Source organism: Pseudopodoces humilis, chromosome 2, assembly GCF_049639895.1.
Source record: "Pseudopodoces humilis isolate 2021_Gansu_Grassland_sample_001 chromosome 2, ASM4963989v1, whole genome shotgun sequence".
Taxonomy (NCBI): domain Eukaryota; kingdom Metazoa; phylum Chordata; class Aves; order Passeriformes; family Paridae; genus Pseudopodoces; species Pseudopodoces humilis.
Window position 1 is genome coordinate 78357648 of NC_142201.1, and position 17442 is coordinate 78375089.

The 17442-nt window shown below is 36.0% G+C and overlaps 1 protein-coding gene across 2 annotated transcripts in view; it reads left to right on the plus strand.

Annotated features, from left to right (window-relative positions):
* Positions 1–17442, plus strand: part of SLC36A4 (solute carrier family 36 member 4) — an 86705-nt gene that overhangs the window by 33699 nt on the left and 35564 nt on the right. For both annotated transcript variants that reach the window (XM_088052091.1, XM_005516188.3), the window contains exons 9-10: positions 1997–2166; positions 7435–7604. In XM_088052091.1, the coding sequence (XP_087908217.1) occupies positions 1997–2166; positions 7435–7604 (340 nt within the window). The remainder of the gene's footprint in view (positions 1–1996; positions 2167–7434; positions 7605–17442) is intronic.

Here is a 17442-nt window from a genome sequence, read left to right on the forward strand (position 1 = left end):
GAACAGTATCAGCAGTGGAGGCTCTGAAATACATAAATGACATGTATAATGCATTTTAATTGAATAGGAATAAAAAATTCTCTAAATGTGCACCTTTTTAGGCACCTCTTGATTCCCAAGTGTAGAATTACTATTTTGGGATTTTACATATAGGAGAAATAGGGCCATGTGGGATAGATTTGCAATGGTGATATGCTACTACAAGTCAGGAAATAAATGTCAGTGAGTGACTAGGAGGAAAGGAGTAATTACCCTATAGAAAATAATATGCCAGCAATTCAGATATATCAATTTGTTAGTTAATTAGAGGATGAAATCTGCTTTTTTTCATAACTCATATTACTTAAATAGTAAATATTCAGTCAATTAAAAAGCAATTTTATATGATGAACAGTAGCTTTTACAAGGCAACCCTATTGCACTGAGTCTGTTTGTCTTTATTAGATATGACATAAGTGCTAACCAGGGATGACAAGCTTCTTTAATTAACTGTGCCATACTGTTCATCAAATATAACCTGCATGTCTACTGAAAGATAAGCTGAACTGTGAACTTTATTCCACTGTCTGTATTGCCTACATCTTCATTTCCTAACTTAATTATAGTAATGCCTTTTTGGGACTACCTAAAAACAGAGGCCAGACAAAATTTAGAGAATAAAAAGCAGTTGTAATTATTGAAGAGCCTTCAGGTACATTTAGAGCAGATGAATCTCCCTGCCCAAAGCTACACCCAAAAATGGATGATGGGTCATGGGTTTCCATACGTTCCATAAGTTTGGTCCATTTGCATACTGGGGGTTAATCTTCCAATTAAAGCTTCAGGTGATGAAGTAATTTTTTCCCCAAGTTTGCTCCCCCCAACTCTTGTAAACTTTTCTTTACATCTCTCCAGGCTGAGACAGTGAGGTGTCCTTTATTCCCAGGCCTAGAGAGGAATTGTTTTGTCTGACCAAAATGGGAAAACAGTAGCTAATACTCTATACAGAATTTAGAGTTATGAACTAAAGAATTGCAGGATTACTAATATGTGAAAAATATAAAAGCTAAAATCTTAAGGCATCAGTAGAAACTTAGATGTTTCACTTAGATGTAGACATACAGTATTAGGTGTCTTAATCTTGGACTATGTCCCATATTGAGTATTTGAGATGACTGTATGGTTTTCCTGAAAGAGGTGGGGAAAGTGTGCTTATCTAGGAGTATCCCTTCAGCTGGTGTTTTAATGATGTAAAAGGATCTGTTTTGCTAGTGAAATTGAAGGTGGGAAGAGCAGTATGTGAACTTGTCACTTGGTTTTACTGCCTTGCCTGGAAATTTTGTCTGGGTGTCTAAAAACTGAAGTTGGAACTTACTGAATGTATTTTTCTGAATGCTGTAGAGTACAAGAAAAAGGCAGTCTCCAGCAAACTTCATGTAGTAATGGTTGTAATGCCTGTGTCTTCACTTTGAAGTGATGGCAGCCCAGTGAGATGGCTTGACTGTGTGAGGCTCAAAGCACTATGTTTAGGAAAAGCAGTCCTTAGTTTGGCTTGCCCTGTTTCTGTCAGAGATGAAAAAGAGCATGGGACTGCATTCTGGTAGTCATGGACTCCAAATTTGTCTGTGGTGGAGGCTGACAGTGCAGGCATACCTGACAAGATTAGAAGAAATATCCTGTGATTCAGAAAAAAAAATAATTCATGTTACTCTCATTGCTTATGTATTTTCATCTGGACACTGTAAGTTTCTCCTGACAGTTTTTCTAGCCAATAAATACTGCTTTATATTTCCACACTGATGCGTTTTTTCCAGCCAAAATATGTGCTTTTCAATAACCAAGTATTTCTATTGGGTACATAAAACATTGTGACCATCCAAGCAGTAAAACATTATTGTAGAATAACGTTACTTACTTATAAAATCACCTGAATTTTGGAAGTTGGCATTGAAAGAGGGGAGACAAGTAGTTTTACTCTGAGAACATAAGCTGTGATTGATTCTCCCTGTATTTCCAGGTGCTGCCATTGGAAAACAGGATGAAGGACAGCACACGTTTCCCCCAGGCACTGAACATTGGGATGGGAATAGTCATGGCATTGTACATCTCACTGGCCACCCTAGGGTATCTGCGCTTTGGGGATGAAGTCAAAGGCAGCATAACTTTAAACCTGCCACAGGACAAGTGGTAAGTGGCTCTGTGATTTAAATACAGTAACCTAGAAGGCAGAAATGTTGCAAAGGTTGTTCCATGCCTCATTGCCATCAGGGTGTTCAGACTTCTAATATATCCGCAAAAGAGCTGTGGCCCTAGCCAGTAATTTCTTCCATAGTAAAAGGACTTGCATATGGAGACTGATCAATGATATTATAAATCATTCCATCTCTAGAAGGAGCTAGTTCCAGGACTGTTGAAGGAGGAAATATGCAGTTTGCAACAAGCTGTCATGTAGTTCTGAAAGGAGCTACTTTTACTTTGGATATCCTGGTAATATAGTGCCCTGTTTTAGTGTAATCACTGAGTTTAGCAGATGAACAAATGGAATAGAAGACATAAAGATGAATAGGTTTGTAGTTCAAGTGCAAGTTGATGGATAGTGTATATGATGACTTTCTGTCAGGAGAAATAAACTTATGTTTGCCAGTGTCTCAAGGATACTACAATTTTTATTTAGATTTTATTTAGCTTTCTTTTTTTTATGTGCAGCTATGAGGGCTGCACATGTCACAAGCTGAAGATGCGCTGAAGATGATTTCAGCTGCTGTATTGTTAGTTTTGTATCTGTCTGTGGGTGGATATATATCCTCTAATATATTTTTTTTAGTGTTTTTGTCTGATAGGCACAAAATCAGGTATGTCAGGAGTACAAAAGTGCTAAAACGGAAAAATATTTTAATGTTTTTATTCTGATCAAATAATGTCTTACAGGTCATATACTTGCATCTACTTGTTCAATGTCTGTGTAGTAGCTTATTAAAGTAGTGAAATCTCAAATTATGGGAAAAAAACCCTGCTTTGATGAACTGAACGCTGACTTCTTTATTCTTTGAAAAAGAGAACACGTGTAAAGAATGTTCTTAATTTTTAAGTGTTACTTTTTCACTCTCTTTCTTCATTTTCATTCCTTGGAGTCAATGTGAACTATGCATTTTTAATATTCTTAAGTTTTGTTTAATTGCCAGACTGATTCCAGTGTTTATTACAGGAAAGTATAAAAAATGCATCTTGAAGGATGAATGTTTTTTTTCATTGCTAGAACTTTGATTTATTTCCTACTGCTTGTTTGCTTACTTTGTTTTTATACTCCTGTTCTATGAACTGAGATTTGGACCGTAATGTTTTTTCATTTTATGGGATCCTTTCCCCTTCCACTTCTCCCTTCCTTTCTCCCTTCCCCTCCCCAGTTTTTGGGGATATTGCTCATCATACATATCTGTTCATTGTATATACATCACGAATTTAGTAAGGCCGAGTGCAAGGTGGGGCAATCCCAAGCACAGGTAGAGGCTGGGCAGGGAGTGGATTGAGAGCAGCTCTGGGGAGAGTCTTGGGGGTGTGGGTGGATGAAAAGCTCATCATGAGCCAGCCATGTGCACTCCCAGCCCAGAAAGCCAAATGTGTCCTGAGCTGCATCCAGAGCAGTGTGGGCAGCAGGGCCAGGGATGGGATTCTGCCCCTCTGCTCTGCTCTGCTCTGCTCTGCTCTGCTCTGCTCTGCTCTGCTCTGCTCTGCTCTGCTCAGACCCCACCTGCAGTGTTGTGTCCAGCTCTGGAACCCCCAACATAAGAAGGATGTTGGAACAAGTCCAAAGGACAACCTAAGATGATCAGAGGGCTGGAGCACCTCTCCCGTGACAGGCTGAGCAAGCTGAGGGATTTTCAGCCAGGAGAAGGCATTGGGAAGACTTTCCAGCACCTTCTAGTACCTAAAGAGGGCTTACAAGAAAGCTGGAGGGGGACTTTTCTCAAGGGTATGTAGTGATAGGACAAGAAGGAATGCCTTTAAGTCAAAGGAGGGCAGGTTTAGATTAGAAATTCACAAAAAATTCTGTGTGGTGAGGCATTGGAACAGGTTCCCCAGAGAGGACTTCTCATCCCTGGAAGTGTTAAAGACCAGACTGAATGGGGTTCTGAGTAATCTGATCTAGTGAAAGGTAATACCCATGGCAGGAGGGTTGGAACTGGATGATCTTTGCGGTTCCTTTCAACCCAAACCAGTCTGTGATTCTCTGACATAAAAATAAGAACCAAACCAGAAATATGAAAATGTTTACTGTATCTAATCTATGTGATGCAGCTGAAAGGAAAAATGCTTCTATTTCTAATATAACGTAGCAGTCCTTGTTATTTATAAGATTAGTGAAAAGCTTGTTTTAAATAGTAGCTTTGGGTTTATTTGTGCCTTAAGAGAGGTGCTCTTAAAAAAGGAGAGGAATGTGCAATAAGCTAAGGTTGCTACTCACTGTTGCTTTTTATTGTGCTCATGCAAGCAACAGAATGAATTTTATTCTGCATCCCTGCTGTCTAACAGAGCTGTTCACATAGGTGTTTCAAATAGCTCTTGGCTACAGTGCAGATGTGATCATGATGATGATGATATTTGTCCTGATGGTTTTGCAGCCCTAATGCAAGGAAACAGATAATAAAAGAGATGGAAGCTGGTGCTCTATAGGGTTGAAAATTGGCATTATAAGTGTAATAACCTCAAAGCTAGTCAAGGCACATATCCACAGTTAACAAAGTCATCTGTTTTTGTCTTACTCTGGAGAGTACCCCAGAGCACCAAACAAAATTAGGAGAAGCAGCTCAGTGGTGCACTCAGGGATTGTGATGTATGATGCTGTTGCTGTGCAGGACCGTGGGTCTACCTGATACAGTACTGAGGGACAAATGGTTGCAATTAACTGGGCTAGCAAAACAAATGTCCAGTGAACTGTAGGACAGTATTTTGCTATTTGGTCCTCACATAAAAAGCCAGTAAATTGCCAGTTTGAACTAGAGAAATTGCAAGGAGCAGAGAAATTTTTTTATAAGAAGACAGGCAAAAGACCCTGGAATGTATCTAAGCAGTGAGACTTGGCTTATGTGTTTAATTCCAGCTGGACAACCCCTGTCTTAAAAATAAGCCTTTCCTAATAAAGAAAATTAAATTAAAATTCTTCTGCTTTATGAGTTTTATTTGATGTCCTCACAGATGAATTGGCTGGTAGGCATACACAGGCCCTAGACTGGTTAGGTTCTTAGGTTTAATTTAAGTAGAGGACTGCTTACATTCCTAAAAAAATCCTGCTAGATTGGTGCTTTTGGATAAATGACTTAGTGCTGTTCTATTTTAATGGTGTTTGGAAGTACAAATTGTCATTCAGCATAATATATTACTTAGAATATGTTGAAAATGGACTTAAAGAGTAATCCAGTATTTGCAGATGTAGATGATAGAAAATTTTGCTTTAGTACTTGGTAGTGTCCTTGGTTTGGGTCTCACAGATTGGTAAAGTGGTTTGGGTTGGAGAGAACGTTTAAAGATTGTCTGTTTTGGTCCCGTGCCGTGAACACAGAAATCTTTCACAAGACCAGGTTGCTCCAAGCTCCATCCAACCTGGCCACGAACACTTCCAGGGATGGGGCATCCACAGCTTCACTACCCTCATTGTAAAAAAAAAAAATTGCTTCTTTGTTCTCTTTAGTGTTCTTGTCTTCTTGAGGCTGAATATGAGGGTTCTTTCCACCATCTGTTTTTTGTTAAGATATAAGTGACAGTCTTTGTGCAACAGTTCCCTTACTGTGAATCCCAAAGGTTAATGACTGCACAAACATTAGTGTATTAAGTTGGACAAGACTTCACATGGGACTAGTTCAAGTGAAAGCTTCACATAATTATTGCTCTGTTTGGTCTAGCTGTGTTGTTCTACAAGTTTTGTTGCACTACTTGCCAATGTTTCTACCCTTAAAATGTGTATAATGAAATCAAAAATGTAGAATTGAAAAGAGGTTTAGTACAGATGAATGATTGAGATTTTTATTAAAAGGTAGCCTAAGGACTCATCTTTTTCTGATTGGAATATAGTATTAAATTATTAGTAAAATCACCTCAGTAATACAACTTATTTTTTTTTTAAATTTGGAAAGTTTTAATCCTCATGGAGCTGTAGAAAAATAGTGTAATGGAGATGCTTACATTGAACAACTGTGTGTTTAAAGTTTTGAATCATGTTTTTGATTTCGTAAAGGCTTAGGGTAGTCAGAAGCCTGAGGAGTAGAGGTGAACTCTGGGTATCTGGTAAGCTAAAATTTAACCTGCTAAAATCTATCTAAGCTTCTGCAATAAGGACAGTCTTGCAGAGCTCTTGTTCCTTCTGAATTTCTAAAAGCTGCTCAGCAGTCAAAAATATGCACGTCACAAAAGCAGCAGCTTCTAAACTAACTACACCATTATGTCAACATGTAAATTGATGTAATAGTTTTTCTGTCCACTTGAATGTGCCTTTGGAGATTCCCTGAGTTGTGTACAGTGATGGCCAAAACTTTGATACAGATTATTTAAGACCTATTTGTCAAAATGTATTTTTAGTTGAAGCTTACTTTTATTTTCTTCTTCATATCATAGAATCATAGAAAAGAGATAGAAAAAAATTTCTATCGTGGTGGAAAAGAGATGAGCTGTACAGATACAATTTTTGCTATGCTGTGCCATTTGACCACAGGATAAGGGGCCAAAAGCAGTACTGGCTGGATTTTATTTACTAATGCAGATACAGACTGTGGTACTCAAAGAGAGAATGCTTTAAGTGACCCCTGCCAGGCTTTGAGAGATACAGAGATTAAGGTCCTATTTGTTTTTTCCCTACTCTTACTGCTGTTTTTTATTATCTTAATTATGCATGTTGGCTTTGCTTCAGTTGAACATCTTCTTAAGGACCGAAGCAAAAACCAAAGTTTTCAGTGCCTGTTCTGCTTGGCATCATCTTCTGTTAAAACAGGTTGTTTCTGAGAAATATTCCCTTTCCCTGTTGTGAACACACAACACCCCATGGTAAATGAACCAAGCCCTTACCCAAAATTTTTATAATGTCCATAGAAAGAAAATACTACAAAGAGACTCATAATTTCTGTCAGTTTGCTGCAAGCAATGGAAGATACTTGTAGTTAATGCAGCAGAAATTAAAAACTTATCTAAATTTAAAACTGTTAGAGGCATGGATAGCTCTTTGTCATTTGTTTACTCAGCCACAAGTAACGTGGTAAGTATGTTTGGACTTTATTGCAAGATTTACTCTAGTTGGCTTATCTTCTGCAATTTTTTAGGCAGTTAAAATATTATATTCATGTTTTCTGGGGAAAAATATTTTTTCATAGATACATATATATATGTATCTCCTTAGGGCCCTTACCAAGCTAATTTTTTATGAGGAATTTGCAACTTATATACTTACATGTCTGTAAATATTTTCAACAGGTTGTATCAGTCTGTAAAAATTCTGTACTCCTTTGGGATTTTTGTGACGTATTCAATTCAGTTCTACGTCCCTGCAGAGATTCTCATTCCAGTTGTCACTTCCAGAGTGAAGCAGAAATGGAAGTTACTCAGTGAGCTTGTGGCTAGAGCACTATTAGTCTGCTCAACCTGTAAGTATGTGCAGAAAGAACGTCCATTAAAAAATTTGCTATTACATTTTGTTGGGATCTACTTACTTAAATACATGTTTTGTTGTTTATTCTTCCAGAGGCTAGCAAACCTGAAATTTTGTTTCAATACTTTGCTACCTTTTGACTTTTACAACAACTGAAACTAGTGTTGTATTTGTATTTTAACCACATTTGTTTTAGTAGGTGTGACCAATTATTTTGACAACAATATCTTTTGCCAGTAATAGCCTAAAGCTGCCAACTGGAAAGTAAACCTTTTTCAAATAAAATTTTTTAAATGAGTTACTTATTGCTGAGATTTGTCAGCATTTATCTATGTGATCTTCAGTACAAGCTTGTCATGGAGAAATTGTTTCTCTGATTTGTTGATCTGAGGATTAAGCCTAAAAGTGTGCCGGGTCTGTATCCATAAAGCAGCATTGGCAAACATGGATGCCTGGTCACGGAGTTCATGAAGTGCCACTTATTTTAGATGATAATGCTCCAAAGTAGTTTTGCATCTCTACCTTCACTTCTTGTTGTTTTTTTGCTTGTCCCCTAATCTTCCCATCCCTCCTGCTGTGTCCCTGCTTTCTCACACACAGCTGGTTGAGATCTACTAGTAGGAGTCAGCAGAGCTGACATTGAATGGTGAGTGTGGTCTCATTTAGGAATCAATACTGAAGATAATGAACAGTGGGGGAAGTTCAGCTTTGCCTTTACAGCTCAGAGCCAAAGTGTTCAATAACATAGCATGCTTTTCCCAAAGAAATTGTAAAAAAAATTGTTTCTAGTACAAAGCTGGCTTCTTGACTTGACCATTTGTATTGAAATGAGCTGTTAATACCTTAAAAACAATCAAAACTGATAAATAAGCAAAAAAAGTCTAAACCTTGTGTTTTAGGGGAAAGTATTGATGAAAGGAAATATTTGGTTTATTGTCTCCATTCTCTTGATTAATGCAGTAGCTATGTGCTGGATGATACCTAAGGATTGTTGTCAAAGAAAACTTTTACATCCAGTGAGACTTTCTTAAGGTCAAGCCTGTTGAGAAAAACAGTTTAATGTCAGTGCAATTTAATTACTACAGTAAGCAAAGGGAAATATCATCAATCTAATAACTTGCTCCTCTGAAAATATATCTGCTTTGTGAAATTAAAAAAAACAAAAATAAAACTCAAATCTTTTCTTGAATGATGAAGTATATATGTCCTGAAGCATCTTATAGCCTGCGTTCTATTTCAAGTGATGCAGGCATTAAGATTTTAAGATTGAGGATAGATGAGTAGCTCTTGAGAGACATCTAGATCAAAAAGCTTCAAGGTTCAAAGCACTTCTTAGTGTCTCTCCAGGACAATAGAAGGTCACAAGTAAGATATCCAGTCCTAACCACACCTTGCTGTCATGAGGCCCTTAATTTCTGCTCACTCTCTGTTGCCATTTATGTGCCCCTTATCACCTGCCCTAGTAGTGATATCACAATGGATTTGAAAAGCTAAAAATCTTGTAGATCCAAACTGTTGCTTACACCCAAAGGCTTCAAGGATTTATTGGTGAAAGATAGTTTCATGTGTGTGTCTGATGAGAAGAGATAGTGGTGAACAGGCTTAAAGGCACATTTCCCTGATTGACTTGGGAAAATTATAAATGACTTAGTACTATTCAGCCATAGGGTTTTTTCTTGATTTTATCATTAGCCTTTGTAATTTCTGGGTAGTCTGAAAAGGGAAAACTGGGAAACAATCTCCAAGAAAAGAAAGAAAAAGAGAGGAAATTATCTATATATATGTAAAGGTACATATATGCAAAATATATAGCTATATATATAAAGATGTAACATTAGAATGCTGTATTGTTATGTCTTTGAAAAAATAAGTATAGTAGAATTGTATAACTAGTACATGCCATTACAACTTATCTGTGATATGAATCTCTACAATGGAGCTGCTGAAGTGTGATGCGTGTTACTGGGATATTTGAGGACATTAAATTGGTTGCTGCAAGGCACAAAAAAGTAACATTAAACGTTTGATCTTAAATTTGATATTTGCCCAGCTGTTGTATGATGTTTTGTAGTATCCTAATGGCATTTCAGGTTTTTCCTAAGTAGTTTCTACAACTTGTATGCATGAAGTAGCTGTAATAGTTTTTCACCAACAATTGCGTAAGCTCCCATGCTTACATTCATTTTCTGTTTATCATTTTTTGTTGAAGCACTGGTTTTAAACAGAATTAATTTAAATAGCATCACTTTTCACTTAGCTGCACTTTTGTCTAACTGCAGAACATAGTTCCTAAAATGATTCAGAAAGTGTTTCTTTAATAGAAAGTAAAAATCCGAAACCTTTTAAATTGAATTTTAGAAATTAAATGGTTTTGATACCAATGACAGAGTATGTTGTAATGTCTGGACCATTCAGAGGTCATTCACTGATTAAAGGGAATCTGCTTTCTTGAAAATAATTCTTTGAGAAACTTCAGCTGTGTTGCTAGTAACACATTAGCTTTTTAAGAGAAGACACAAAAAATCATTTGTTACTAATTCTTGGGACATTTGTATTACTCAAAAATGATGTCATTGTTTTATTGTTGGAGCATATGAGAAACTTCTTTTGGAAGAAGCAGACCCAGGAGTCTTTTTTTCTTTGTCATTTTTTATGATCTGATAAGGTTTGTTTTAAGTAAGGACTTGACAAATGACTCGGGATGTAACACACCCAAAAGCCATCTGTGTTGCTTAGGGCTTTTCATTACTTATTTGCTCACTCATTTTGGACACTGAGCTTTGCAGGAGAGTGATCACAATAATCTTCTGTATATTTAGATTTCCATGTTCTGCTTCCTCTGCTTTTTTCTATTTAATTTCCAAGAGACAAATGTCTCTTCATCTTTGCTTGGATTTCACTTTATATGGTGTAGCAAGTTGGAAGATCCCACCATACTTCATAAATCCTATCATAAACCATTGTTTTACAAACTCAGATGAAGCACCTGGTGTGCTGAGTGGAGGAGTGAGCTAAGCTTGTGTTAAAAGTCCAGCCTAAAGCTGGAGAGTGGATTTGGTGGATGGTGAAAGCAGGTGGGAGCTGGATGTCTAGCTAGCTAGGCAGATATAGGACTTAAACATCACTGTGGTGGGCTAAGTTAGAAATTCGGAACACACAGAAATAGAAGGAATAGTACAAGAATCGCCATGGGATTTGGAAAGCACTAGAAAAGTTATGCAGGTGCAATTTTGTGTGGATACTGCCTTGGTATTTGCAGTATTTGAATGTCAGATAACCTCAGTGCTTTGAAATATTCGTCAGTGTGGAATTTTTATAATGTTCAAAGTATTTACCCCAATTTTACATATTTAAAAAATGCCATAAATATAGTTTGGATCTGTGCTTGCTGCTTCTGCTTAGGTGAAGGTTGGGCATCATGCTCAAGGTTCAGCCCTTAGCCAAGCCTGTTACATGATAGGATTGTATGTCCAGCACATTGGGATTAACTGTTAAAGTGTGAAACTTTTTAGTTTGCTTCTGAAGGAACTGAACCATCCTGGATGAATTTCTAAAAGTTCAGTTAATGTTGTTATGTAGAAAGCTGTAAGTTTTATCTTTCCAGAGATAAATTTGCCTGGGAGAACAAGAAAAGAAACCCTTTCTACTCAAATCAGCTCTGTTATGCCCATTGCTTGAAATAAACTGCTGTTACATTATGAGTGTACTTTACTCTCTCCTGCTTACTTGGTACTGAGATCATGGTGATTCTGGGAGGGGAGAATTTGGAGAGGTTTGTTCAGCTTAAGCAATTAATTCCCCAAGCTTCAAAATAGGCTGAGAACTTGGGGACTGAGAGATCTGCCAAAGCTTTAGTCAGTGTTGATCCTAAATGGCATCAGACATAATTCACTTTTGATGCCTCACAGTAGGAATTGTGGTAAAAAATTTAGAATGGAGCAAGAATATAAGTTTCCACTAGAATGAATATGTAAATATCTCACTGTCTAGCAAAGGCCTCCTCATGTCTTCTGGCTGAAGGACACTGAAATTAAATCAGCTTGCTGGATGTGTTGGAAGAAGTATGGGGAAAAAAAAGTAGTATTGAGAAAATAGTTTATTTGAAAAGGTGGCAGCAAATCCATGAAGAAGCAAGGGATTAAAATAGAAAAGAAGAATTCTAGCATTACTTTCATTATTAAAGAGTAAGTTGTGTTTGATTTATTAAAGATAGTAGTTGAAAATTTTTTTTTTTTGTGAATTGCTAAAAGCTGCTGAAAAATATCAGCAAATATAATGGAGAAAACTGGAGTTAAGCATTAATAGTATCTTTCATCCACACAAGAAGTTTAGAATATTATTTTTTTTATAGTTTAATTTAGGGCTGTGTTCCTGCAGCCGCGGTTTTCCTGTTAAAAGGAAAATTAAGAAATACTGCATTTGCATGTGGATGTGGAGATATCACTTGAATTGTCAGCTGTTTTGATTATTACCTTGAAATGAAAGAGATTCAATTGAAGGGCTGATCCAGCTGAGCATGAACAGAGCTGTTACTGAGCTGCTTGCCATTAAGTCTGAGCTTAGTGTGTAATTTTACCAAGAGGAGAATAAATGCATTATTCAGTTGAACTTATCAGTTATGTTTTCTAAATATTTCCCTATTTTAACTGTACTTTGTTTTAGGAAAAAACAGTTCTTCATGCTGAACAATTAGACACAAGATAAAATGATGTTTACCAGATGTCTTACACTGTTTGTTGACTTTGTGCCAATAAAATACTTGCTCTCGTAGGAGAGGTAACATGAAGGAGTTTTAAGAGCTAATAGTTCTTAATGCATACTCTTAGGATGAAGTGATAATCATTTATATAGAAGAAGCTTATGTGTTGGTTATTAGACACCTATTTTTGTTTTTAATAAGTGTTTGTTCATTTCAGAGAGTAATATTAATGACAGAAAAATGGAATAGTTAAATTAGTGATTTAAGAAAATTCCAGATGGGATATAAAATATTTGTGTGGATTGCTAACAGGTCCATCAAAGTGGGCTTAAACACAAAATAGTTGTTCATGAATTGTCAAAGGAATAAAATGAAATATTTGATTAATTCAGTTAATTTTTCCCCCACTGTGTATTGGGGTTTTATCTGGGGCTTTTTTGGATATGGGGAGCTGGTGAGCATAATTCTTGCTTCCAAATAGAAGATTCCTGTGGTTTTAAATTGATCATTGTGAGGTTTTTTTTGACATATGCTTGGGCATGAGAAATAGATATGTGAAATCAGTTTTTTCAACCTCTTTGAGTATCTTTGCAAGAAGAATAAATCTCTTAATTTCAGCGTTAATATATCCTGGTTATCCAGGATATATCCGGGGTTAATACATGAATCCTCTCTGTTGATGTGCTGTTATGAATTGTCATATCTTAAGAGTTGCCCCTGGTGTAGACATCAATTTATGGACATATTGTAACTTAAGTTCTTTTTAACAGTACAAATATTAAAATATCTTTTTACCCAATTTTAATATATGGATACCAGATATCTGTGGTTTATTAATGGTTAAATGTTATGATTTATTTGATGGTGCTAGAAGAGTTTTTCTTATTGGTCTTTTTTATAGAGACATGAATGTGTGAAAACATTTTTCTGATAGAACCATAGGGGCTAGCAGAATGGTCTAATATTAGTATTCAACATTGCAAAACCTTGTATTTTAAAAGCAGTATATGGAAAGTTCAGGTTGTAAAATAAATTCCTGAAAAGCTAAAACAAGTCCAGCTTTATCTGGGCTTTTTTTTTTAATCACTTTGTTGTATGTTGGACTTCTTCTGTTCAGGTGTTAGTTAGGCTTTTGAATAAATTTTGATTTTGTACTTCAGATTTTGGAGTACATTTCTTTTCCAAAAAAAAATTTATGGGAAAGAAAGAAAAGTATGGGTTTGAATATTGGGCACTGGATATATTCAAGAACTGTCTGGACACACTCCTGTGCCATGCGCTCTGAGATGGCCCTGCATGAGCAGATGACCCCTGTGGTCCTTTCCAACCTTACCCATTCTTTGACTCTCTGATTCTATGATTTGTGATTGAGGTGAAAAATGGAAAATTTTCAAAGATTTGTAGTAAGAAAATTAAAAAGTAATTTAGGACTTGTAATGAAATTTGCTTGATTTTCATTCTGAGACATTTGTTCCATAATTTACAAAACAAATGAAGAACAAATAGTTTAGCAATTCATTCATGTATTCTGAGGCAGATTATCATATTCTGGGGCAATAATTACTTTAATTCTTAAATTATTTGCATTAGCTTTTTAATTACTCATATTAAAAAAATAACAATTTCTGATTCCTTTTTGAGATCTCCTTTGTAAATTGTATTTGCTTGTGATGAGGTGCAAGTAGAAGATTCTTAATACTATTTACAGTGTAAACCTACCTGTCAGTCGCTCCTCTGGAGATCTGAGGTCATGCCTGGCATAAATTGCAAAGTGCTACATGTGTTAAGACTTGTCTAATTTATCATGGAAAGCTCTGTTCTCTGCATCTCTACAGCCGCAGTGGTTATCCAAGCTAGACTCCTTGGAAGCATGAGAGAGGAACAGGTGCTTGGAAGGGCACAATTTGTCTGATCTAGTTTACATATTTGCTTCTGGACAAGTTGAACTGGACCACAGAAGTGCTTATTCCTTTCTTTGGCAAGTTTGATGGAATATAGGTGAGAAATATATCCAGCATTTGGTATGATGAATCCTTCTCAGGAAGAGTGAGAAGTGATGCTGAATATCATGCTCAGTTGCCTGCAGTTAAATCCCATTTTCTCTTTCTAACAAAAATTTTAAAACTAATCAAGCCTGCTTTTATTTTTTTGTTCCACTCTGTATTTTCCATCTATGTGCTTATAAATATACTGAAGTGGTGATGTGAAAATTTTTGTCAAAACAACATATATATATGTGTGTATATATATATATATATATATATGTATATATATATATTCTCTAGCTCATAGAAAGTGAACTTAATTTGTAACATTTCAATAATTCATGAATTTGTGTTTCTCCATTATTTTAGCCCATTATATTTCTATGCATGAACTGACTTAGAAGAGAAGGTCATTTATCAGGTTTCTTCTTAAATGTCATACACAAGCCAGTGATTTTCTGTCATGCTTATTGAGTGGAGCAGCTATTTTTGTATGTACCCCTTATGCATTTTTCATCTATTCAGTGCTTCATAGACTTGAAATTTCCTTTAAGATACAGAGTTTCCTAAGGGGAAAGTAAAGGATTCAGCAGATGGAAAAACATCCGTTTCGTATTGTACAGTTAAGAGGAAATAGATAACGGTGCTTGGCATTTTAAAAATCTCCCCGTTTTTTTCTGGGACATTGGCATGTGTCTTCCTTCCTCCCTTTTGATGTGCAACAACACAGAATTGAAAAGTATATTGCATTCATGGAGATACCAAAAGTAATAATATGCTATGCTTTGCTTAGTTGGTTAATCTGAGTTCAGTAGTGTTGAATATTAATCTGTATGTTTTCACTTGATACGGTCCCTCAGTGTAGATGTTGTGATAATGAGCAACATTTCATTTACTGCTACAGAAAGTCTAAGGAATCTGTAGCACAAATGGCACCCCATTCACTTTTTAATCCTTTTGTTTTCAACTTCATGTTCAAAGATTCAGTAGTTTGTTCGTTCCTGTTGTATCCTGCAAACCTTATTCTATCCTTTTTTTTTTTTAAACCTGGAAGTTTTCCTAGATCTAACTTGCACTATGGGCCCAGATCCTGGCACTAACAGAAAAGCTTCTTTTCTAGGGTTTTGGGGATGGGGGGAGAAAAAGGAATACCTTTTAGTATATTTTTATGATATCTGAGTCAAATTAACATCTTACTGTTTACAAATATAGTATATCTTGTCTCTTGTCTCTGGTTTTCTTTATCCAAGATGATTTCATATTCTTCATCATGCTAGCTCTAGCATTCAGTCAGAAAAGAGCAGATTGGCTTCACTAATCAGCACAACCTCCCTGTTCTCTGTTTAACTCTTTTGTGTGTTTTTTCATTCAGCAAGCAATGGAACATACTGTGTTTTGACTTGCAGTAATGCTCACTGATAAAGTTCTTCTGTTGTCACAATAATGTTTTGATGTCAAAAATTCTGTATCTTGTTCTTTGAGGGTGAATGATGTTCTTACTTTTTTTTTTTTTTCATCGTTGTGGTAAGGTTTTCTCAACTGTAGTTCTTCCTTCAGTAGAAGATATCTTGAAACATGTTGCTGTCCTACTAAACTGATGTGAACCTCCTTCCTGAGGACTCCTTGGTTCAAAGTCAGGTCTCCAAAGGAATTAGGTGTATACAATTGTTCCATCAACATTTTCTCTCACAAGTAGCTCTGTCTTTGCTGGAATAAGATCAGATGCCATATTTTTGTTCTTCTTGCTTTTTTACTCCCCTCACTGGTACCTCACCATGATCTTGCTGGTTGCATCTTCTGTGACCTTTCAGATTTCAACCTCTCATTTTTGCTCTTTTTTTGAAAGCCACTCACTCTCATATTCTGTGTTTATCCACTACTTATTCAGTAATCATAAACTTTATATTTTGTAACTTTGCTGCATTTATTTTTCCATTTTTATTTCTATGCCTTTCCCTTTATTTTATGCTTTAATTGTTGGACATAATTCATCTGTGACATCCGACAAGAAGCCAGAGGATTATTAGTATAAATGCATCAAATGAGCCATTATTGCTATGTGACAAGTAATCAACTTGACATGATGTATTTCAGATCTAAAGTGTAAGTGGTGAAGAAAGCTGCAATTATGTGGTTTATGTTTACTTTAATTATCCGTATTTGATAGCTACACGCTATATTTCTTGCTGGAAGGCAAAATGATTGCAAATGCTTGCTGCAAAGTGCACCACTGAGAATATTGCAGAAGTTTAATTTTAAGGCCTATACTTAAGCATATAGGCTAGAAGAATTTACTGTTCAGTTAAATTTACATTCTAAGTGCATGTGGAGTGTTATTTAACATTTTGATCCTGTTTCAAGGTGGCCATCTAGAACCTACTTTGTGGAAGTGTCCAGTAGAATTAGGATCAGAGACATGAATAACTTTTGATTACAGAAGCACAGATTCTAGATTTATTACTTTTGGGAAAAAGGGGTAGTAATTTTGGACTTAAATGCATTAATTAAAGTCCTGTCTGTACAGTTAGCTAATATTTAACAAATTCAAGTCAAAATAATATTTAATGATCTAGAAAGAAATTGCAAGCTAGCTAGCTGAGGTTAAGGAAAGGTTAAAGTATCATGAACAAAAACTAAAATTGTTCATTTTTGTGGCTCTGTTGAGCTGGATATCTGAGATATAATTCTTATTCATCTCCGTGCCAAATAAACTGTGGAGTAGTGATAAATTAACCTGCCTTCTGAGGATACAAGAGTCTGCTGTGGAATTAGGAGAAACTATGAATTATTTGGCAGGGTTAACTTTATTCAGTGGGAGAAAAGTAACCAGAATCCTTTATGTTTAGGGTCATCCTAGGTACATTTCCATGAGTCACTGTTTTAGAAACTTTGTTTTTTTAATTGCTGAAAGGAACTACTGTCCTGTGTAACTTCAGTGGTGTCTGTTTCAAAGCAGAGAAAAGTACTTGAAGTGTTGGGCATATATATCTTGATTGTAAGGATGAATCCTTGCAATCCTTGCTTTTTTTATCTGTGTATTTGAAATTTGCCTTTTGCTGTGTTGCATTTGTCAAGCTACAGCTTTTGGGCACCATTCTTTTGTCTGCTAGTTTTAAGGATCCTTTCTTATACATATTTTGTTCCACATT